At 47.4% G+C, this 24,490-nt stretch overlaps 2 protein-coding genes across 9 annotated transcripts in view; one reads left to right on the top strand and one right to left on the bottom strand.

Annotated features, from left to right (window-relative positions):
- Akap13 (A-kinase anchoring protein 13) overlaps window positions 1–12,483 on the top strand; it is a 256,845-nt gene extending 244,362 nt beyond the window's left edge. For 7 of the 8 annotated variants that reach the window (XM_050154104.1, XM_050154103.1, XM_050154102.1 and 4 more), the window contains 7 exons: window positions 160–321; window positions 935–1,005; window positions 1,473–1,517; window positions 4,428–4,478; window positions 5,239–5,688; window positions 6,954–7,284; window positions 8,544–12,483. In XM_050154104.1, coding sequence (XP_050010061.1) covers window positions 160–321; window positions 935–1,005; window positions 1,473–1,517; window positions 4,428–4,478; window positions 5,239–5,688; window positions 6,954–7,284; window positions 8,544–8,593 — 1,160 coding nt within the window. In that variant the 3' untranslated portion in view covers window positions 8,594–12,483. The remainder of the gene's footprint in view (window positions 1–159; window positions 322–934; window positions 1,006–1,472; window positions 1,518–4,427; window positions 4,479–5,238; window positions 5,689–6,953; window positions 7,285–8,543) is intronic. The other variant, XM_050154101.1, reaches the window with a different exon arrangement.
- A 4,027-nt stretch (window positions 12,484–16,510) lies between these two features.
- LOC126508675 (uncharacterized) lies at window positions 16,511–24,206 on the bottom strand. The gene is made up of 2 exons (XM_050154031.1): window positions 24,084–24,206; window positions 16,511–23,491 (listed from the first exon to the last, which is right to left on the bottom strand). Exon 2 carries the CDS (start codon window positions 23,176–23,178, stop codon window positions 21,721–21,723), a length of 1,458 nt encoding a protein of 485 aa, XP_050009988.1. The 5' UTR covers window positions 23,179–23,491; window positions 24,084–24,206; the 3' UTR covers window positions 16,511–21,720.
- Window positions 24,207–24,490: the final 284 nt, after the last annotated feature.

Genomic DNA, 24,490 nt, shown 5'->3' with positions numbered 1-24,490 from the left:
TTCGTCTCTACATTTCCAGTAGAGCCCCCTAGGCAGAAAAATTTACCTATTCTTTGGGATGTTCTGATCCAGTCTGTACATATCACATGTTGCCATGACATTTTTTCCTCTTAATGAAAGATAGATATCCACATGAGTGTTTTGTTTGCTTCACTCCAGTGGAAATCCTCCAGGGTTTGGTGAGTGGAAGTCTCGGCGGCACACTTGGACAGTCCATCAGCAGCCCTGTTGAGCAGGAAGTCATGGCTGGCCCCGTTTCCTTGCCCCGGAGAGCAGAGACCTTTGGAGGATTTGACTGTCATCAGATGAATGCTTCCAAAGGTGATCCATCTATAATCCTTTTGCAGCACACAGTCTCCTCTGTCCCTTCAGTAAATGTCTTCAGAAGAGTCTCAGACACTCAGGAATTCTGTGAGAACCATGTTCATTATTCCTCAACTGAACTAGCTATGGTCAGAGGTCTTGAGCATCTGTAATGTGAAAAGTTGATGTCCATGCTGCTCCATAGTTCAGAACTTTCTGACATGTCACACTGCAAACTCCACACTTGGGAAGTTGCACTGAGAACACAAAAATGCTCCAAACATTGTATACCATTATCTCCAGGCTGTGTGCAAGTGTCTGTGAGACATTCAATAGACAAGAGTCTCAACTGCCAATCATCTAATTATTACACATATCCAAAAATCTGAAGTTCACACTCTTCTGGTTCCAAGCATCAAATAAGGGGTACTAAGCTGTGTTTGGTGGTTGTTTGGTTTGGTTCTGTCTGGATTTTGTTTTCTTACTCTCTGTTGGTGAAGCTGTGACTAGTGGTCGAGTGCCACCGAGTGGCTCCCTGGCCTCTTTTTTTATTTTTGGTATTCATAGGATTCAGAACTATTAATACCCCTAAGCTATCTATATTGTTTTCATTTGTTTGTGTTTTGTTTAGGAGGTGAGAAAGAAGAGGGTGATGATGGCCAGGATCTTAGGAGAACAGAATCAGACAGTGGTCTGAAAAAGGTAAGATTTCCTAGTAAAGCACTCTTATATGTGAACCTCCTTGGACTTCATCACCCTTTTGGAAGTATTTTTCCTTGATCTGGCTCAGGAATCAGCTTGCCACTTGTAATGAAATTTCGTTTTCTAGGGAAAGCACACTCTTAGAGCAAACTATACAGTTGAGAGGCCCATGTTGTTGGTGCTTTGGGCCCCCTGGCTTCAAGTGTCCTCTTTACACACCCGATTCTGCTGTGCCCTCGCAGGACCAGTTTTATTAAACAGCCTGTTTGATGCCCCGTGACATTGTGATCCTACTCTACAGGGTTTTTTAGTTAAAAACCAGTTCAACTTTTCGTCACGCCCTCCAGGGAGATGCTATGGTAGAAAAAATGGAAATCCAGAAGTACATGTAACTTAGAAATGCATTGAGTATGGTCTCTATATCAAGAGTTTCATTTTTAAATGCATTTTTTGTTGTTATTTTATAGGGTGGAAATGCTAATCTGGTATTTATGCTTAAAAGAAACAGTGAGGTAAGGATTCCATGAACTATCTAGAATATTTATTGAGTTTAGAATATCTTTGTTTTGCTGTTACAAGTCTCTTGTGTCTTTAATGTTTTATAACTAAGAAGAACAGCTGTGCATTCCCTTCAGTGAGTGTTATACACTGTGAATGAAGACCTCTCTCTCCCTCTTCCTCCCTCCCTTCCTCCCTCCCTCCCTCCCTCCCTCCCTCCCTCCCTCCCTTCTTCCCTCCTTTCCTCTTGCTTGCTTTTGTTACAGGGTTTCTCTGTGTGTTGAGAGAATTGCAAGAACTTGCTCTGTAGACCAGACTGACCGAAAGTANTTCTCTGTGTAGTCCTGGCTGTCCTTGAACTGGCTCTGTAGACCAGACTGACCTTGAACTCACAGAGATCCACGTGCCTGTCTCCTGAGTTCTGGGGTTTAAGGCAAGAGCTACCACAACTGTATAGCTTTGTCTGTACAAGAACTGGGGAGCCCCCTTAGTGCCTTCAGCCTGGGCCAGCTGGCTGGAATTAGTAGCAGCTTCTCCTGTAAAGGATCCCAGAGGCCACTAGTCTATAGAGTATGGGAGTTAAATTCTCCTTAGTAATTTCTTATTCTTACTGAGTTTGCCTCTTTGAACACTTCCTTTCCTACAAGGGAGCCTGATAGGGAATTAGACCCTGGGAATATAGGCTTTGGTTGCTCCCTGGAGCGCTGCTGTCACTGAGCCCCACCTCTGAGGCCTGTTGGAATCAGTTTCAGGGTCACTGCTATCTCCTAGACAAGTGCTCATGCTGAGCCTTGCTTTTGTGTATCCTGCACATTTGAAACCACGCTTTTTAGGCTGTTTCTCAAGGCTGTTTCTTACATTTCATTCTTCTTTGTGTTTATTATCTTAAACCCCTGGGAGTTTTGTTTTGAAATTTTAAACTACTTCCTCCTCCTCCCTATTCCCCCCCCCTCAAAAAATCCACAGGATGTTGTTTTCTGTTTGTTGGCAGGGGAGGTTGCTGAGGGACTCACCCTGATCTAACCAGGACCTGGGCCCTGTAGGCTGCTGTCTCTTGAAATGAGCTCTCAGCTGATTTCTTCCATTTGGCAAGGTCCCCTATACTTAGTGAGGAAGTCCGTGGGAAATAATGCTCCTGGCCTTCACACTGGGACTGCACAGCTGCAGTCTGCAGGCTTCTGCGCCTTCTGTAAAGATTCCATGTGAGCAGTAAGAAAGAATTGTCAGAACTAAGCTTGGTTTAAGTATTATAAAAAGAAAAACGACATAGCGGACAATGAGGACTACTGAGAACTCAAGAACAATGGCAATGGGTTTTTGATCCTACTGCACCTATTGGTTTTGTGGGAGCCTAGGCAGTTTGGATGCTCAGCTTACTAGACATGGATGGAGGTGGGTGGTCCTTGGACTTCCCACAGGGCAGGGAACCCTGATTGCTCTTTTGGAGGGGGACTTGATTGGGTAAGGGGGAGGGAAATGGGAGGCGGTGGCAGGGAAGAGATAGAAATCTTTAATAAATAAATAAATTTTTAAAAAAAGAAAATTCAAAAAAACAAAAAATAAATAAAAAGAAAAATGTAAAGACTAGTAACATAAATCATTTAAACTTAAGTATAACCCATCACTGAAGAGTAATGATTGTTAGGTGTCTGTGTCTGCCCCTTTCTCATCCATCTCATGATCATGTACGACCGTCCAGAGATCTCTCAGTGCATCAGAGGCATTTTCCCCAGACTCGGGAGCACGATCTGTGCTCAGTAAGTGCATGTTAGCTATGTCCGTCAGGTCTAGAGTGGATCTTTCTGGTGGTTAATCCCTCTTCCATTCTTTTGCACATTATGCTTATTACATGGCTCTTTGATTTTCCTCACCGTATGACTGCATGTAGGAGCTACTGCGTAGCCAGGCGTGCCCGTCTTCTTTTACTTTCACCAGCACTGAGCACTACCATTTTTAAGTTGACATTTTGTTGGTTTGATAATTTCAAACAGCATTTCTTAGTTTGTGCGTGTATGCTCTGTGGATTGAACCAGAGCCTCAACCATTGAGCTGTGCTTCTACTCCCTGAATGCTTTTCAGTGTTTCATATAATTAACTATTTGTATTTCTGTCCTATTTCTCAACTAGAATATCCTGATATCCCTTATTTCCTCCTCTACTTTCTTCTAATTCTTTCATGACTTTTTTCTTTCTTTTTTTATTTTATGTGTTTAGGTACTTTGCCTCTTTGTATGTCTGTGAATATATGCAGTACCTGTAGATGCCAGAATAGGTCCGATACTGGAGTGACACAATTAGAAGCTGCCATGTGGGTGCTTGGAATCAAACCCAGTGTTCTTACCCACTGAGCCATCTCTCTAGCCCTTATACTTGTAATTTAAGTGGGACATATTGTATTTTTGTTCAGTGTGTGTATGAACCAGTTTTTTTTATATTTATTTATTATGTATACAGCATTCTGCCTGCATGTATGCCTGCGGGCCAGAAGAGGGTACCAAATCTCATTACAGATGGTTGTGAGCCACCATGTGGTTGCTGGGAATTGAACTCAGGACCTCAGGAAGAACAGGCAATGCTCTTAACCTCTGAGCCATCTCTCCAGCCCCCAGGGTGTCCTTTTTAAACTTTGAAGTATATACTGTCTTTATGTCAACCAATTTAAAAAGTGGAAGCTTTGTGTCGCACCTTTTAATAGATGCATGCACACGTGCACACTCACATATCTTTAACTTTTAATAGATGTGTGCACACATGCACACTCACATATCTTTAGCCTTGGCTGCTTGCTCTTAGTTACTCTCTCGGGTTTTCCAGTTTAGAAGATTTCATTAAAATGTAACGTCTTGTTGTGTTCTGAAGATGCTGTAGCCATGTAGTATTTCTTACAGTCAGAGAAGCTGACATGAATGTTCATTCCTTGCTAGCAGGTGGTCCAGAGCATCGTTCACCTCCACGAACTCCTCAGCATGCTGCAGGTAATGTGTCGTCTTTATCTGGGTGCTTACTTGCTTGTTTAGGGAACTTAGCACAGAGATGTTGTTGACCTTGGTCTTTAGGATTTATAAGTTACTTGTTGGGAAATAAGCCCCAAGATTAGCTTCTGATTAAGAAAATGAAGACATCACATCATGTGTGCCTTCCAAGACCACAGTTGGAGAGCAGCTGGTTGATTCTAGGGACCTTCCCCAGAGACTAACTCAGAAAACCTTCCCTTAGCTCTCTCTGCTGTTTCATACAGTGGCTCTCTCATACTCTTGGATGCTTCTCCCTCCTTCTGGTCCCTTCCTTTCATGAAGAGTTTACCTGTCTCCTGCGTACCTTCTCCCTCCTGCACCACAGACACACTGCTCCCACCCCAAAGTACCACCAGGAATTCCAGAAAATGGGTGACCACGGCTAGTGAGGGGGTTCAGCAGGTAAACATGCCTGCCTTGACAACCTGAGTTCAGTCCTCAAGACCTACACTGTAGGAAAGAACTGACTCCCACAGGTTATCCCTGACCTTCACAGGCTCTCTTCGGCACACACATGCATGCACACACAAAATATATGGAAATTATATCATGTCAAATGTTGATTCCCCATATCTTTGACAAGTTGCCCAGGAGCAACCCTTGAAACAGGAGGCGGGGAGTCATTCTGTCCCAGTACCCTAGTGTGGGGTCAGGGGAGGATCCTTGCAGGTGGCTCTTCTCCTGGGCCTGAGTTGTATGACTGTTCTCTGTGCCATGACAGGGAGTTGTGCTCCAACAAGATAGCTACATCGAGGACCAGAAGCTGGTGCTGACCGAGAAGGTACTCACAAGGAGTGCGTCCCGCCCCAGCTCTCTCATTGAGCAGGAGAAACAGAGGAGCCTGGAGAAGCAGCGCCAGGACCTCGCCAATCTGCAGAAGCAGCAGGCACAGCACCTGGAGGAAAAGCGCCGACGTGAGCGTGAGTGGGAGGCCCGGGAGCAGGAACTGAGAGACCGGGAGGCCAAGGTGGCAGAACGGGAGGAGGCCGTCCGCCGTAGGCAGCAGGACCTGGAGAGGGACCGCGAAGACCTCCAGCAGAAGAAGGGCACTTATCAGTGTGATCTGGAGAGACTACGGGCTGCCCAGAAACAGCTGGAAAGAGAACAGGAGCAACTGAAGCGGGATGCGGAGCGGCTCAGCCAGAGGCAGATGGATCAAGACTTCTGCCAGGTACCTAGAACCTGTGCCAGGCCAGTAGACAGGGAGGAAGGGGCATCCTACCATGAAGACCAGGCAAGGCAGCGACTGAGGGTGATGATAGGAACCTCAGTAAGAGACCAGAGGAGAGATTCATGTTATACAGCGGCTGATCAAGGGGCGGACGTGAGTCTCACTCAAGGAGATTGAAAAGGATGGCAGACACTTGAGATTGTAGCACAGAGAAGTCAATGGTTCCATCAAGCTAGCAAGCACTTTTCCCAGCCACCAGCCTAGGCCAGAATCACTTCAGCATGTCTGAGAGAATAGCAATTAGCCCTTGTCTTGTTGAGCATATGGTAAATCAGGCATGTGTCCCCACAAATAGGAAACATACCAAGATAGAGGAGCCCTTAGGTCCTGTGTGCCTGTGCTCAGGAGACAGCAAAGATTGGCTCTACTACAAGATAAAGAACCTGTTGGGAGGATCAGCAGGGGTCAGTGACAGAGGGAAGAGCCCAGCAAGTGATAGAAAGTGGTCCTCTCTTGTCTGGGCAGGGATATTCAGACACCTATGCTCCATATAAAGCCTGATTTGGTTTGATGCTCTTCCATGCTCTTCTTTCTCTGTAGCTGCTGCTTGTTAAGGAAGGCTTCCTGTCAGTCAGCATGCTGAGTGTGATGCTACTGTAATGAGATATCTGTGATTGCCCTGGAACATGAACTCTGGAGGCAGATAGATAGTTTGGTAGTGTGCACATCTCCCTGTCTTTTAAAACTTACTGCAGTTGACCTTGGGCCATGAAAGGAGACTGAAGTGATGTCTTGGGCAGTACTGCCTTTTCAGAAGAGCTTCTCAAATACATAGCAGGGAGCGGCCAGTGGCTCTGTTGCATTTTCTAGCAGAAGGGTAGATCCACTCATATTCCAATAAAATCAGCAGAACTTTGACAGGGAGGGCTGGTTCCCAGGCAGCAGAGAACACAGATGAGTTGATGCTCTTCTGTTGGCACTCTAGCCTGGCCAGGTCCATAATCTCTTGACCCGAAGTGATGGCTGCACTCTTGTGTGAATCGGTCTTTAAATGAGTAGCTATCCCTTTTCTTCGGGGAGTGGGAGTTCTTTTAACTTTGCCTCATCAAAGATAAGGATGACATCGGTATTGGATGTAATGGTTTTAACATGCTTATATAAATAGATAGGACTTGGGAAGGAGCAGTTCCATGAAGCCCTGTTTAAAGTAAGTTCTTTAGAGTGTGGCTACCACAATGCTCATGGCTTCTCTTGAACATATGCAGGTTTCGAATAAACATGGCAGGCTGATGCGAGTCCCGTCCTTCTTGCCCAATCCGGAGGAGTCCTCCTTGCCATCTGCACCTTCCATAACCAAGTCAGGGTCATTGGACTCAGAACTTTCAGTGTCTCCTAAAAGGAACAGCATCTCTCGGACGCACAAAGATAAGGGGCCTTTTCATATACTGAGTTCAACGAGTCAGACAAAAGTACCAGAGGGGCAAAGCCAGGCCCCATCTAGCACCTCCACTTCCACCCGCCTTTTTGGGTTAGCTAAGCCAAAAGAAAAGAAGGAGAAGAAAAAGAAGAGCAAAGGAAGCCGCTCTCAGCCTGGTGGTGAGTTGTCCACACTACGCTGTCTCACTGTGGCCATGGAGCCTGCATTCTACAAGAGAGAGTAGTGACAGGCTGGTATGGGGGGACAGTTCAGATGTACAAAAGCCAAGACGCCCACTGCCCACCAAGCCCACTTGTTAAGAATACTTGTTGCATGCCAGGCACTTGTGGCGCACGCTTTTAATCCCAGCACTCGGGAGGCAGAGGCAGGCAGATCTCTGTGAGTTCGAGGACAGCCTGGTCTACAAGAGCTAGTTCCAGGACATGCTCCAAAGCTACAGAGAAACCCTGTCTCAAAAAAAACAAAAAGAAAAAAGAATACTTGCAGGAGCTGCAGAGATGGCCCAGCTGCCCAGCTGGTAACATGCTTGCCATTCAAACATGAGGCCTGAATCCTCAGCGGTGGGAGGCAGAGGAAGGAGAACCCTGGAACTCACCCACAAGCTAGTATAGTCACATTGGTGAGCTCCAGGTTCAGTGAGAGACCTAGTCTCCAAATTAATAATCAGTGATAAAATAATAATTATAATAATAATAAGCCATTTATAAAAATATAATATAAAATAATAAGGCATTTGTGTACAAGAGACATATGAAAAGAATGCTCGTGCAAGGGCTGGAGAGGTGGCTCTGAGGTTGCAGTCACTGCCCTTACAGAAAGCTCAGGTGCAGCTCCCACACCCACATAGCAGCTCACAACCACTTGTAACTCCAGTTTGAGGGGCTCTGATGCCCTCTTCTGGCCACTGTGGGCTGAATGTATGCATGAACCTGTTGCACATGCAGGAAAACATGCCTGATCTTTTTCAGAAAGAATGCTCGTGCAATGAGCATCCAGGACCTTGTGTTCTGGGTCCTCTACATATGGATTGCAGGTTTCATTTCTTGAGCCTTCTTTCAGTTGAAGAACTAACTTCCCTAGTTGGAGTTTTTCTGGCTCTCACTATCCTGCTAGGCACTTGTTCTTGTAACCAATACAGCAGCAAGATTGGGCGCTGACCTCCTAGATGCCTCAGGCAGGTCACAGCACTTTCCCTGGGAAGAGTTAGGACCAGAACCTCTGCCGTAGTCCACATTTCCCTGATGCTTTGCTGGGTTTGCCTACAGTTAAGACTGAGCTCTCGCTTCCCTTTACACACATGAACACTAGTACTCTGTGGAAGTTAATCAGCCTAGTCACCTGTCACAACACAGAAACTTGACGGGGTCGAAGTGACGTCAGAGGGGCCATGTTTTCACCCTTGATTTCATGGTTGCAGATGGTCCTGCTTCGGAAGTATCAGCAGAGGGTGAAGAGATCTTCTGTTGACCCATTTCGTCTGCCAGGGCAGCCACCCTCCAACCCTGATACGGCGACGGCTCTCCTGCTGCCCTTGTGCGCAAGTCTCCTACACTGGACGCCCACTGCCCCTCAGCGTCCAGTCCTCCTGAGCTGTCCCAGGTCCTGGACAAGAAAGAGCAACACCTGCGTGTCAGGGTGGGGAAGGATACGCAGACTCCACTTGGGCCATGATCCGTGACTGCCCAGGACTTGGGTGGGCCTGGCCTTACTCAGGGTATTACGCTGAACATAGTGACCCTAGATATAGGTGATAGTTTGAGACGTGTCAGGGTTCCCTAGAGACTCAAAGGGGTTTTCCAAATGAGGTCTGGCACCTGCCTTGTATGTGAGAGAATGCAACCAGAATCAAAGAGCAGACAGTGCAGACTTCATCTGTGGGCAGTAACCACCTCCATGTGCGTGTGGAATACACCAGCTGTGCACACAGCCGTTCTTACACATCAGGGTAGCTTAGGCCAAGAGCAAGCACCTGACTGACCAGGTGGCATGCGGACGCACAGTATTTCACTCTGTGGGCCTCTGAGATTGGGTCCCTGGAAACGGCCCCTGTGCATACACCACCCCTCTTTGTATGTATTCCTCATTTTATATTAGGAAGAAGAACAAAATGTTTGGGAAACCAGTTAGAGGTCTGATGTGTACGAAAAGCACATAGTCTGCACCGTCTTCTAGATCTCCATATTCTAGGCTGAACTAACGGTCTCGCTCATATTCAAATCAGGAAGACACATACTGTTGTCCTCAGCGCCTGTCTAAATGCTCTGGGCACAGAGGAAGGAGAGAGGACTCTGCAGCACTGTCCCCAGGAAGACACTTTCTAGTTGTTGCTGGACTCCCTGTGGGAAAGCATGCTCCCTGGTGGTGCTCCCAGCCACCTGCCTGGGACTACATTGTCCCCCGGGCCTCTCCATGCCCTGCTCTAGAAACATAGGTTCAGGTGCAGGAGTTAAGTCTGTCTGGTGCTTTTGCCAGGACAGACAGGGGAACTGGCTCTGAAGCATGGCTGCGTGTACTCTCTCCAGTCACAAGGCCTCCTCATACGGTTGTCAGATGCAGTTTGCTTGGTTGTGCTCCTATCCTTGAAGCTGTCAAATGCCGCCTGTCTCTCTTCTCCCGCTCCCCCCCATGTGTTGATGCATGCTTGAGGCTCTCACCAGCTCGTGTGTTTGCAGCACAGTTCATTGGTAATGGACTCATGTACCTGCCCTCAGGGTGCCCATGAAGGCCGTGCTGAGGTCTCTAGTTCACATGTGGCCTTCAGTTCATGGTTTTGCCCTCAAGCACAGGGCTTTGAACATAGTTTGTGCAGAAACAAACCTGTAACTCGGTGCTTGTTGATGACCTGCAAGCTGGACTTGCAGATATGGATATTTATCTTTCAGTTTACTTGAAAGAGTTCTGGTTTAAATTTTTTAGCCTAAATTTGTTTTATTTATTTTGTGTTTGTGTTTTGTTTTATTTTATTTTGAAAGTGAACCAGTACTGGCCCAACAGCTTGAACCATCTCTTCAGTACAGAGAATGAAGTGTCTGTCCAAGTGCATGAAGGTCCCCAGGGAAACTGAACTGGAGGGTTGAGATGGGAGCTGTACCCTTCCCTCCCATGCCCATTTTTTCATAAGGAATGTTCATCCTTTGGAGATTTTAAACGTTGCCCGTCGGTTCCCTTTGCCTCTTTTTGATGAAGCCAGTTTGGCTCTTTAAAGCCTGTTTTTTGTTGTTGTTGAGTGGTTTGTTTTTTTTTTTTTTTTTCCCTACTAAAGCTATGATATACTTCCTTCAAGAACCTCAACAGCAAGAAGTTAGTTGCTTCCTTCTCCAAGTCCAGAGCCTGCCATGCCTCAGGTCCACCACAGGGTTTGGGTGGCAGTCCTTGTCTGTGCCTCTGAATGCCCTGTCAGAGAGGCTGTACCCTTCCACAGCAGAGCCCATCTGCTAGGAGGGAAGGACCTGATACCGCCTAGACTTGATGGAAAATCAAACCAGCCCCTGCCCTCGTCCTGTGCAGAGGAAGACCAATAGCCGCCCTCCAAGTCCCCTCTGACTAACCAGTTAGCCACTGTACACCCCTGGGAAACTTCATTCCTGCCCTCAAGTGTCCTCTCCGCCCAACCAGCTGTGTTGTGTTCTGCTTGCTTTGGTTGTTTTTCAAAACCAATTTTACTTTACCCACACTCCCCAAAACAATGGTCAGTGAGAGTTGGGAGAAGTTCAGATCAAGAGAGAGTAATCCTCTGAGTTCCCCTAAGCTGCCCACCTTCCTCCAGGAAGAGAACCATTTGCCAAGAACTGTGTTACCTGCCTGCACCATCTGGCCCCCTCAGAAGTCTGTCGCACTTTGGGAATTGCCGCTTGTGCTCTTGCTTAGGACCCTGAAGACTGCTATAGCTGAGTCAAAGCCTTATGTGGGACTCTCAAAGAGAAGGGTGGTTTTCTAGGGACCGGGGTTGTGTCTTGTCCTATTGCCCATATGAAGAAAGGGTGTTTCTTCATCAACCTAAAGAAATCACTGCTTTGGGCAATGGGAGTAAATTGTGCCCCACCCCCCTGCATTGTGGAATCTAGTGAACTTTCTAGAGGTTGTATCTTCTCTCAAAAATTAAAATCATCTCAGTAGTTGTCAACCCATCTGGGTGACATGTGCACTTTAAATGGCCTCTCAGCTGGCTTCATTTGTGAGACAATCAGACCTACTTACTGTTTTCTGGAAGTGGAAAGGCTAAAACAAAAGCTGCGCCAGCAAGCCCCACCCCCCATGAGAGTCTCTTGCAGGGAAAGGTACGAACTGGATCTTCTGGGGGTCACACCACTAACGCTACCCTTTGCTAGGCCCTGTCTGCCCCACACTGGTTCTCTCCGCAGCCTCGTGTTAGTATGCACAGGCTTAGTACAAGGCTGAGAACCTTGGCCCCTAGGCCAGAGCTTGCCCAGAGTTGCCCGTACAGGCCTTTAATTGGTGTCCTTCTGTCCCTGAGGCTCTTGCCAAGGCTTCCAGTATTTCATAGGACTTATTACTCCAACCTGTGCCCAGAGGACAGTCCTGGAGAGTGGGCTTCCATGCCTGGACACCTGAGCATGAGTGCCCTTGGGTGAAGCAGTGACCCTGGCCATCCCTGAGACCAGGGCACAGTGTGTTTGGCTCCATGCTTTTCTTTCGCGTAGCATAACATCTGGTTAGAGCTTTGGAGTCTGCTGCCTGCTGGCCAGGTTTAGATATGCAAAGTATTCTAATGCTGCCATGAAAGGGGGGAGGGTTGGCAGCAGAGGCCTTTTCCTGCACTCACGGGATTTAATTTGTCAAGAGATTGACAGGTCCTGAGTTACTTCTCCATCTCATAAGGTGTAAGGTGGGTGGCCCCACTGCTTCAAGTGTGCCCTGCCTCGAAACCATGCAGGTGCCACTGCCACAGACCCCTGAGGGCCTCTGCAGGAAGCACCAGACCCATGCCTTAGACCCTCTAGCATCAGCTGCCCCGCCTCGGTTGCCACCTGCTGGGACGGGCCTACCCAGCTGGTTAGTCTCAGGTCTCTTCCTGAGGCCTGGGCACTACAGAAGGTGGGCAAGATACACCTATACCTCTGTTCTTGTTAGGTCGTCTCCAAATGCTGTGCGGACATTTCTGTTCTAAGCCCTATTAAATAAAAGTTGGGTTAAACCCAAGCGCTGTATAGTAATTTGTAATTATGTATAAAGTGAAACAGTTTTGAACTGTAAAGATTTTCGATGTGTTTTCTGGAAATTTGCCACAACATACTGGCTTTGTATTTTATTTATCACCCTTTGTAGTTACTGGCTTCAGACTCTTGTAAAGTCCCCTCAGACCTTTCAAAAACAATAAATTTCCTTTGAAATCTTGATCTCTGCTGTGACGTATTTGTAATGGAGTATGCGCCTTCCCCTCCACCACCCCGCCCCCCAGCTGGAGCCATCTTCCCAGTAGAACGGGTTCTGTGCTGCCGATCAGGGTGCAAGGAGGAGAGGCCTTCCACGGCAAGCCAAGCCCGGAGCTGGCCCCAAACCCCCGGGTCACTGACCCATCTGGCCTGAGTCAAAGCCTAAACCACACTTCCGTGGAATCAGTACAGCAAGGTTTGAGCGTCTGTACGTTTACGTCCTCCATTTCAGTTGACTTCTGCCAGGGCTCTCCTCCCAACCTCAGCTGCTGCCGCGCTAAGGAGCAAGTCCTGTCTCATCGACCATTTGCAAGGGTGTGCCAGGTAGGACCGCGCTGGTCCACACACACAGCTGGCTTCCTACTGCTGTGAGTCTCATCCAAGCAGATCAGCAAAAGGCCCTTCAGTCCCAGTGGACATTAAGGAACCATAGCCTTTGGTGGCACAGAAGCTACAGGCAAAGCTTGGGATCCCCGCTGTGCCCACCTCCTTTCCAACAACCAGCAGTCAAGGAAAAATAAACCTCTGCCAGGGTTCCACTCTGTCCAAGAACTTGGAAGTGCATACATTTTTTTTTAGCACAGGCATTTGTAACCTTAGCAATAGTTACCCCAACCCCCTCAAGTCCCTGGGATACTGTCCCCTTTTCAATATATTCTGCCCTTGGCTGTCATTGTACTCCAGCCCCTCCCCCACTGAGCATCCAGCTTGGCTTATCTGTCCCACTCCAGTGGGTCAGGGCTTGCTCAGCCTGCAGAACAATGGTTCCCATGGAGCCCCTCATCTCCACTCCAGCTGGTTCTGTGCCCGAGACAGACTCTTGTCTGGGAATCAAGGCACACAAAGAAAAACAGGCACAAAGCACAGGGCCCCAAGAATCCTGCGTGGCTCTTCTGTGGGATGGTCCACCACTACTGACCCCTAAAGGAAGCCATTGTGTGTAGGACGTCAACCAGAGCACACACTGATGTGGGAAAGTGGTCATCACTGTTGGAAGGTCCCCATCCCAAGGGTAGCTGGTTGTATCCTTCCTATAGGGGACCCGCAGTGAAGACTGCCTCACACAACCAGACAGCCCACAGTAGAGAAGAGACATCAGGAAGCCCAAAGACTAAATATCCTACAGATGAGAGGCAGGTTGACGTGCCTGGTGTTAAGTTTTCCTTGACAGCAACAACAGAACTAACTGACCCTAGTTCCAGTACTAGTACAGCCCTAGGGCCTGGAATCTACCTCTAGATTCTCTGTTCTCACACCCCGAGGGTGCCCCTGCTAAGTGGCTACAGGAAGACACCTGGGAAGGAGTGATGAGTGCTCCAGATTAGAGGACCTCTCGGGGTGGTTGCCAGCTCCCTCCTTTGGCAGCCTCTCTGCTGCCCCTGCTCCCTGGGTTTGCCACTTACATCCCCTCTGTCTCCATCACCATCATGTGTTATCACCCCACAACAGTCACCTGGGAGCCTGGGCTCCTCTTAGTGACTTCTGGGAACTATACTCAGTGGGGATCAGGGAGCTTCTTGGAACAACCGGCTGAGAGCTAGACCTCCCCTTTGTCATCTGTGAGCCACCCTGAACTGCTTTAGGAATGTGCTCTTGACCAATTAGAAACAACTCTGTGACGCCCTTATCATTTCAAGGTTCCGGTAGAGAAGAGTTTTTAGGGCAAAGAAGCGTGAAGTAGTACAAACAGAACAATAGCGAGTGTGTGAAGTGAAGAGTGTGACCTCAGAGTGTGTGTGAGGTTACTAAAAAGATCTTTTACACAAACCCCTGCCGCGCACAACGCCTGTCTGCGCTCTATGTGCTACCATACAGTTCGCGAGTTTCAGGCAAGGGGCTGGAGGTTGAAACACACAAAGACTCAGAGAGACAGAGACACAGACCTCAAAGTCACTGGTAAGAAGCCCTTTATTCAAAAGCACCACGGAAGCTTATACACCCAACAGTCAGGTGGGCCAACAGGTGAAAACCCCATCCTCTGATCCTCAAGGCAAGGCAGCACGTGCTCGTGAAGCAGAGCTGGTAAACAACTTTGACACAGCTGTCAGTAACTCAAATCAGAAGGAAAGATCAGGATTGTAGAGATCTGAGCTCAGAGTGCACCACAGTGCAATTTCTCAGTTACCTTATTTGCCACAGGGCCCGTGTAGCTCAAGCTGATGTCTGTCTGGGATTATTAAAGATGTGCACCACCATCTAACTAAGACCACAAAGCTGACACTTCTTTTTAAAAGTCAGGATCTTACTTGTATCCCTGGTGGTTCTAGAACTTGATACAGACCAGGATTTCCTAGAACTCAGAGAGCTGTTGCTCCCTCTGCCCCACTCCCCCACACCCAGTGGCATTTATACTTCTGAGATTAAAGGTGTACCCTACCACCATTTTCAGACAGGGCCTCACAAAGCCCAGGCTTACCGTGAACTCCTGGTCCTCCTGCCTTTACTTCCTAAGAACAGGAGTACAGGTGTGTGCCACCATGTCTGCTTTGAACCAGGGCTTTCTGCATGCTAGCTATGAATGAGCAAATCTCGGCCCAAGGAATTGTCACTTTAAAGATCAGGACACAAGCTGCTTACCTTCTGTCATCCTTCTGCAGCTTCTGCTTACCTTCTGCAGCAAGGGATTAGGGTCTGGGTCATCATGCCCCTCCGACTTCCTGTGGTCGTGTTCCTAGGAATTCTTGAGATGGGCACGGTGGCGCTTGCTTATAACCCTAGCACTCAAGAGGCCAGTGTTAATCCCGCCAGGTGACAGTAAGCTTTTGAGCCAAATTGAAGGAAGCTTTAATTAAATACTGACTAGGATGATGGACCCAGCCTGGGTCCATTTCTGGATTCCCAGAAAATGGTGATGGTCGTGAGTCACATTTTGCAGAGGCTTAAAAAGGCAACACCATATTTCCCATCAGGTCCAATCAGGGAAAGTATATATCGTGATGCACTTCCTGCCTGCATACCCACATCCAATGGGGGGCAAGTGTCCATCCTGATGCACTTCCTGCTCACAAGTGATCAGGCTGGTGCAAGTCCAACAGTGGCTTGTTATCTTACATGAACAATAGCCTCAAGTATTTCAGGAAGTATCTGTCCCTGGGTAAATGGCTTCACAGGTTAGAGTTATTTTTGTTTCATGGCTCTCTTAAGACACAGTAATTAAAACTTTAAAAACTAAAAATGAAAACAAAAAAATCTTAGCTTATACTGTAGAAATGTACTTCAGAGCCCTTGAAACAGCTGCACCCAAAGGTATCTGGTGTCCCAGGAAGAAATTTTCCCTAAAAGGAAAAAGCAGCTTCTGGTTGAACCCGGAAAGAACAGTGAAGTGGAGGTCTACTGACCACAGCAGAGTTCTGGAGCCCGGGCAATGCACGGGAGGGTAGAGCAAGGGGGGCTTGCTGAAACCCTGCCAGGCCACTACCTGGGTGGGCACGTGGGTGACTCCAGGAGTGTCACCACTTCCCCCGACCAACATCTAAAGGGTCCTGTTCGGTGGACCATAGCCAGGTCCACCACCTACTCTTGCCTTGTTTAGCCCTTTGGACCCTCAATTGGAATTACCAACGACACAGGTACCTCTCTGCAAATACCTTAAATAGTAAGTTTTTTTTTAAAATATTTATTTATTATGTATACAATATTCTGTCTGTGTGTATGCCTGCAGGCCAGAAGAGGGCACCAGACCCCATTACAGATGGTTGTGAGCCACCATGTGGTTGCTGGGAATTGAACTCAGGACCTTTAGAAGAGGAGGCAATGCTCTTAACCGCTGAGCTATCTCTCCAGCCCCAAATAGTAAGTTTTTAAAAAGTTAGTGGACTCAGTGAATCAATTACTCCCAGAGGGAGGGCCATGCAACACCCATTTGCAAAACAATGAATTCCCTTGGTAGGAGCTCAAGAGCAGAGCAAGGTCCCCAAGATAGGCAGAGGGGTGCTCCTGGTGAAGCCCCTGTTAATCCCACAAAATAAGAATAATGACCACTGACCACAAATTACGGCCAAATCAAAGCAAGCTTTATTCTGTGCACAGCAGAGCCAGTAGCCTGGCAACTATCCCACCAGCTGCTCCCAAGTAATCACACAGAGGCTTAATATTCATTATAAATGGTCAGCCAAGAACTCAGGCTTGTTACTAGCTAACTCTTATGTTTCTATGTACGCCTTGTCACATGGTGTCATACACCTTCTCAGTACAGCATGCCCACCTTGCTTCTCTCTGCATCTGTTCCTCACTCCCAGACTCCACCCTTCTTCCCAGCATTTTCCTAGTTTGGCTCTCCCACCTAACCTCTACCTGTCCAGATATTGGTCAGTCAGCTTCCTTATTAAACCAATCACAGTGACATAAATTCACACAGTATAGAGGAATAGTCCACGTTTCTGCGTTCTTGTCTAAATAAAAAACACTTTACCTCTTTTGTGAGCTTCTTTTCTGAATCTGGTAACAAGGAAAAGTATAACTATCTAGTCTTCAACTTCATCAGAGACCTGAGAAGGATATAATATTACCTGAGTAGACAGGAAGTGCAGAACAAACAACTTCCCAAACTAAGAAATGACAGAGACAGCTGGCTGCCTGGACAGTCACCAGAGATTCCTCTGTAACGTTGGGGCATCCATCTTCAGCCTACAGGCCTAGAATATCTGACAGACTTTTCTGTAAAGCAGGAATTTTGAAGGACTGTCCCACATTGTCTTGGCAAAGTCCGACAGTCACTTTATGATCCTGCTTGTCCAACTAGGACAGCATACTGTCAGCAGTTGAGAAAAGGGCAGTTTCTTGCCCAGTGCATAACTTTTGCCACAAAGAAAGCAAACTCCATATGGAGACTCTTTGACGCCCATCATCTTCTCTGAAGTAGATTGGTGCTGCCAGGAGGAGACATGTCTCATTGTCATTAAAAAAAAAAATTATGTTATTAAAACATCTTAAATGCCATATTCTGATGATCTCTGAAGTCTTTGAAGACCGCCTGTCTATCTGAAATATGTTTGACCTTGAAAACACACTTAACTACAAGTATGATTGTAATGTAACTGGTAACCTGTATTGCTTTATTACCCTAAGTTTCAAGGACTAGAAATATACATTCCATTGTTAAATGAGCTGTTTAGACATTCTTAGAAACAAGAATAGGAACATATATTCAGTATGGTTTAACAAAAATAACCTTAAATTTGTATCACTATACAAAAATATCTTAAACAAAAGTAAAAACTTCTAATCAGTATAACAAAAGTAACCTCAAATTTGTATCAATATACAAAAGTCCATACCAATGTAAAATATTTAAGATTAGTAGTTTTTTGGTTTAAAAGTAGATTCAATAATCTACCCTTTTATCCTATCATTTAACCCCTCCCTTTTTCTTTTCAGAAGAAGATCCCTGAATCTAATCTCCTTTGTTCAGTTTTTTCCTGACCATTACCAATAATAACAACTTGTAACCAACCCCCATAAACAATGACAAGTATCCATAACCCATTGAACAACCAAAAACTGCCCACCCCACCTCTTGGGAATGTGGGCGTCGTGTTCTTAAAATTGCTTCCTGCTGTTTGGGGGTGATGGCATCTTTAGGGGACCCTGAGAAAACTGGGACCATTGTCAAGTCCTGGGAGAGCCAGCTGTAGTATCACTTGCTGTCCAGTTGCAATGGAGGAGCCTGTGAGGCTGCACCATCACGGCTAGCCACCTGGAAATTGTCCTGAGAAGTTTGGAGTTCAAAGCCGATCTTTGGGTGGTGTCTGTCAGTGTAAAGGCCTTACCACAATGCAGGTGGAATCGTTGTGGGGCCCCATCATCCTTTTGGAGACGTCAAAGGTTGCTGTTAGGAATGGTCACAGTTCACTGCAGAAAACTTAAGCATTTTAAATGTCATATGCAGCAGATTACAAAAAGGTTAAAGGACCACAATTTATTAAGTGCATCCAGAGTAACAAAAACTTAATTCCTAGTTACCTGATAGTAATTAAAACCCGGAAATCATGTACAGGAAGCTAATAAATCTTTTTTCTAGAATTAGTATTCTATATGACCATTAATATCATGACAGAGGGGCAGAGATGGAGCAGAGGTTAAGAGCACTAGCTGCTCTTCCAGAGGTGTGGTGCTGAGTGTCCAGCAACCACAAGGTGGCTCACAACCATCTATAAGATCTGGTGTCCTCTTCTGGCATGCAGGAATAATACTGTATATATACATAACAAAAAATAAATCTCAAAAATACATAAAAATTTAATGTATATGTATATACATATATTAATTTTATAAATTTTGAGAAATATTTATACTTGTTTTGCCAGGTGGTGGTGGCGCAGGCCTTTAATCCCAGCACTCCGAGGCAAAAGCAGGTGGATCTCTGTGCTTTCAAGTCCAGCCTGGCCTACAAGAGCTACTTCCAGGACAGGTTCCAAAAGCTACAGAGAAACCCTGTCTCAACCCCCTCCCCCCAGAAAAAAAAAAGTTTTAAAGACTCAAAGTAAAACCAAAGGATTGAGAACAGTGGCAATAGAATAGTCACTTAATTTTGGCTTTCCTTCTGTCCCATAGCAGGTGTCTCATAACATGAATAGAGATTTTTGGATTTTCCTTTTAACAGGAGAGGGCTATGGAGAGGTTAGATTAGGCAAGACAGTACTTCTTAAGTCTTTGGAACATGGGTGTGCTGGAAGAACCAAGAACCTGGGGTACGGGGAGGTCTCTACTGGGGCCTATAGGTTTAGGCTCTTCTGTCTTACTGCCTATCACTAGCTGGTAAGTGAGAAAGCAGGATTCAATCCAACTGCACAGAGCCTAATTCCCCAGGTTCTTCCTTCATTCCAACCTGAGTTTTCAGAATCACAAATGTTCCAGATTTAAGTTGGAAAACACAGTGTTACAATGACCACAACTGACAATTAAAGTTGGTTTTAGAGAGGTTGGGAGTTATGGTAAAGGGATTTGGCCTCCCCAACTCTGGGGTTTGACTGATCTTTATGGCCAAACTGTCTCAAATGACTTTAGAAGCCCTCAATATAAACTGGAAATTATGTTGCATGCATTACCATTGGAGTTCAGGAAATATAGAAATATATTTCTATGGAGAAATATAGAAAAAATGATTAGAACCTTAATCTGGGCCATTATTCCTCTCTTTGGGCCAATGTGCCTCTTGGACAGAGCTTATGACCAAACGACTCCTTTCTGGCCCAGAACTTCTGCTGTCCCAGTGTTCCTAGTTCCTTCACAGACAAAACTATTGCCTTGACTATGAAGGGACCAGCCATGAGGTCTAGTCAGCGACCCTGAATGACATCGAGGATCTCCAGTCATGTATGGTTTCCTGAGGGTCACTGTCCAGTAATGGGGTACCAAGGTTGACAGCCATGGGTTTGTCAAAAGCCAATCTATCCTCATCTAGGAGAAGGGCCTCATATTGGACTAGACAGCATTAGACATCCAGCAATTAGTGGCATCTTTTAATAGAGTCTCAATGCACATGGGGTTGTTGTGGTTAGATTCTGTACCATGGTAAGTTTGTCTCTTTTACAAGGATTGCGGCTGCTGCCATGGCTCATAGACATTTTTGAAATGTAGGCAACTGGCCTTTTCCAGACACCCAGGGTCAGGACTCTTTTGGCAATGTCCTTTCTCTCATGAACACAGAGGTTGAAGAACTTGGAGATGTCAGGAAGAGTTAAGGAGAGCCTACACAAGAGCCACTTTCAAGTTCCTTTAAGATCTGCTAATTAGCCGGGCGGTGGTGGTGCACACCTTTAATCCCAGCACTCAGCAGAGGCAGGCAAATCTGAGTTCGAGGCCAGCCTGGTCTACAAGAGCTAGTTCCAGAACAGGCTCCAAAGCTACAGAGAAACCCTGTCTTAAAAAACAACAACAACCAAAAAAAAAAAAAAAAAAACCTGCTAACTTCCCTCAGTGCACTCCACAAAGGGGTTTTAAGCCCCTGCAGTGGCTGAGCACAAGGGTATGGCAACGCCAACAAACTTAGGTATCCAGAGGCAGCAATACCCAATGAAACCCCAGAACGCCCTAATGTGCCTCTTTGTGGTTGGAAAAGGGATTCAAATTATGACTTCCTGGTTGAGGGCTTCATCAAAGATGGCAGGGGATTTGCTGAACCCGAGGTAATCGGGTCCAGTTCAGTTGCCCCCGATATTCTCAGTTCAGGGTCAGCCTGTTTAAATGTAGACAGGCTGACTTAATTCTGACAAGGGAAAAGAAAAATGCCTCCTTTAGATCCAGTACAGTATAAAACTGATGCTCAGACAGCAGCATGCTGAACAGAGACAGAGTATAAGGGTTGGGAACAGTTGGGCAAACAGGTTCCACCCATTCATGTGCTCTCCTTAAATCCTATACTGTACTAATCCCAGGTTTTGGACTGGTAATAAGGGGGGGTTCCATGCTGAGTGGCATGCCTGCCTTGAGAAGGCAATTGAGTCCCTCTCTGGTCTCTGTACTGATGGGATACCGTCTGACACAGATGGGCATGGCCCAAGAAGTCAGCTGAACTCTAACTGGTAACACATGCTTGGCCAGACCAGAAGGACTATCTCTGGCCCAGGGAGCTGGAACATCCCTGGATCACTTGTTCTTTTAATTTCCTCTCAGGGCCTTGGATCAGACGCTAGAGGAGGAAGTGGAGGAGGAACTCCTCACTTAAGGGACAGGTGATGGTCAGGACTGTGGCTGGGCACCCTAGTTGTAGTTTAGGCATATCTCCTGAGAATAAGCTAGTTGCCTGGCGCTTGCTTAGGAGGTCTCTTCCCAGCAAAGGGAATGGGCACATTCAGGGATAGTCATGAAGGAATCAATCACTGTCCCCTTTCCCAGATTCCCAGATTAACAGTCCACTTATATTTCCTGACTTCCCCTGCATTTCCATTGTTTGAATGGTGAGCAGCCCTAAGGGTTTTTGAAATACCAAATGTGAGCTGGGCGGTGGTGGCCTTTAATCCCAGACAGAGGCAGGTGGATCTCTGTGAGTTCATAGCCAACCTGGTCTACAAGAGCTAGCTCCAAGGACCGGCTCCAAAGCTACAGAGGGGGTGGGGGGTGGTAATGAGACACACACACAAAAAAAAACCAAAGGTGAAGGCCCCATGTTGACAAGGAAAAGTATAGGTTGACAGTAATTAAAAAGATTACCATAGCCTCTTGGGGGCCTAATTTGAAAAAGCTATGGCCTCACTATTGTCCTCAAGCAAAACGTGGCTTTGGCCAGGGAGGACCTACCCATCTCTGTTGGGGGCATTCATGCTTCCAGTGCCCCAACTCCTTGCAGTAAGCACACTGGTTTCTTCGCAGGGGCCTGCTCCTCCGGTTGTGCGTTCTCTGACCAGGACTGCAGGCAGCACATTGTTGTGCAGAGGTGATAGCCTTAGTCAGTTGCCTTATTAGCAGCTGCTGTTGTTTGTATTCTCTATTGTTAAACACATCCTGGGCTATTTCTAGTAATTCCGACCTACTCATACTCGGATATTCATCAATGTTTAGGAGTGTATCCCGTATATCTGGGGCAGACTGAGATACGAAGGTCATGTGAACGGACGGGAGGAAGATCGGGTCCTCTGGATCTATGGTTGTATATTCACGGTACGCCTCTAGGAGGCGCTCGAGAAACACTGAAGGCGATTCATCCTTACCTTGTCTCACGGCTGCCACCTTGGAAAGGTCAGTGGGCTTCCGGGCTGCCCGTTTCAATCCCACAAGCAAAGCACAGTAATATTCCCTGAGGGACTTCCTACCTTTCTCTACCCTAGAATTCCAGTCTGCACTCTGCGTAAGCAGGACAAGTTCGCCAGTCAGTTCAGGTAGCCAAGGAAATGCTTTAGACACTTCTGTCAGAATCCGTTCCCTCTCCTCCGTTGTGAATAACACATAAAAGATACGCTTGCAATCATCCAAACTAGGATGGTAGATGAGAAAGATAGATTCAATTAGAGAGGTTAGGGGCTTGGGGTCTGTGCTGAAAGGAGGGTACTGCGCCTTCCAGTTAAGAAGATCAATGGTGGTCAAAGGCACCACATCTATGCAGCTCGAGTTGGTGCTGGAAGGTCGGTTCCGGGTGTTCTGGTTATGAAGATCAGTGCTGGTGAAAGGCACACAGACATCACAGGGCTGGGATACAGCTTGGTGTTGAGGTGGGGGTTGAGTGAGCGGTTTGGGTTGAGGCGGGGGCTGAGGTTGAGTCAGGGGTTGGGGTTGAGGCGGGGATTGAGTAGGGGGCTGGGACAGGGGTTGAGATTGAGGCGGAGGCTGAGTCAGGGGTTGGAGTTGGGGCTGGGACTGAGGAGGGCGAGGCGATGGGGAATGAAGGCCATTTACGATTATATACTTTTTCATCCATACTGGTGGCTTAGATGTTGCCTGTGCCCAAGGCACAATGTATCCAAACTGGTCCATGAGGTCGCGTCGCCCGACGACAGCCAAAGAAACGGCCCATGCCACCTTGGGATCGAAGGTGCCCTCAGGGGGCCATTCAACCCCTAATGTGGGCCATTTCTGTTCACAGAGGGTCTGGAGTTTTTCCTTGGTAATGTGACCAAAATAACTCTTCTTAACCTTACGAGTGTAAAGTAAGTCAAAATTTTCCAGTACACACTTTAAGGGAGTATCAACTTTACAATAATCAACCTTACTAGTCTTATTACCCATTTTGTTGTCCAGTCACCCCAAGTCCAAACCACAGAAGACTAGGGACAAAGAGACAGGAAAGACAAAACAGCACAGGGCACAGGGGGACAAGAACGAGTGTGACTTCTCCTTAGCGCTCAGATGGGATCCCAATAGAACCAGGACCAGATGTCATATAAGGAAAACTAAGACTTACTGATAGAGGCCTCCTCAGACAGATGCTTACTGGTTTTCTTTGGATGTAGTCCTGGGCCAGCCAAACAAGAGGTGAGCCTGAGGTCCTTGAGCCTGGGGTCTGAAGGTGCACACGTGGCGGGAAGCGACGCTGCAGTCCCTGAGGTTCAAAGGGAAGGGTCCACGTTTTAAATTTGGGAAGATGGTCTTATATCATTCAAGCCTCCAAATGTTAATCCCACCGAATAAGGGCAGAGACCACTTTATTCCGTGCAAAACCGCACAGACGGAGATTTTGCAAGTGAGTGAGTTTACAGAAAGAACAAGGCAGGTATGGAACTCTTCCTGGAACATCTGGTACAAAACATTCTGAGGTTATCGGGTCAGGAAGAGCCGAAAGCCGAGAACCGGAAACTTAGTTTTAAAAGTTTCAAAATGGCTGTGGCTCAACGCGGGCCTGGCGGCGGTGGTGGTGCAAACCTTTAATCTCAGCACTCGGGAGGCAGTGAGGCAAGTGGATCTCTGTGAGTTCGAGGTCAGCCTGGTCTACAGCGTGAGTTCCAGGACAGCCAGGAACCCTGTCTCAAAAACTCAAAGGCTGTTGTTCTTAAATGGTGACCCAAATCCCCCCTGCCCAGTGGACGGGTCCTCGGTCCCACACTCTGCAGGACGCTGCTCCCGGAGGGAGGCCGTCCGGATGATCAGTCCCGACTACAGCGGCCACCTCCGGCCGGACCCGACCCGGTACTCACCGTTCAGCCCCAGGCGCGGGATATCCCGGCCGCCGCCGCAGCTCCGGAGCACTCCGGTAACCGAACGGCTACCACCAAACCGCTCCGGTCCCGCCAACAAACTTCTTTCCCCCCTACTTCCCGCCCCGAGTGGGCGGCCCTAAGAACAGGAGCCAATCAGAGGCTGGGTCTCTGTGACGGATGGACCGATGAACCCGTAATACAGCTGCGTGGAGAAAGGGTGGTTTCCCCCCCCCCCGCCCCCCGCCTCCCCCAGGGTCGCCGGAGGCAAGCGAAAGAGGAGAGGGGGAGAAGGAGGTGGGGAGAAAGGGAAGGAGGGGGAGAAGAAAGGAGGGAGGAAGAGGAGTAGAGGGAGGGAGGAGAGGGAGGGACTGGTGGAAAGTGAGAAATGGATCCCTTGTGCAGAA

Source organism: Alexandromys fortis, unplaced genomic scaffold (genome assembly GCF_014885135.2).
Source record: "Alexandromys fortis isolate MF-2015 unplaced genomic scaffold, M_Fortis_MF-2015_v1.1 scaffold_86, whole genome shotgun sequence".
NCBI lineage: Eukaryota > Metazoa > Chordata > Mammalia > Rodentia > Cricetidae > Alexandromys > Alexandromys fortis.
This window is presented reverse-complemented; position numbering and strand designations above follow the sequence as displayed.

Bases quoted from the DNA above. Each gene is read 5' to 3' on its own strand.
- LOC126508675 (XM_050154031.1), bottom strand. From the start codon at position 23,178: ATGGGTAATAAGACTAGTAAGGTTGATTATTGTAAAGTTGATACTCCC.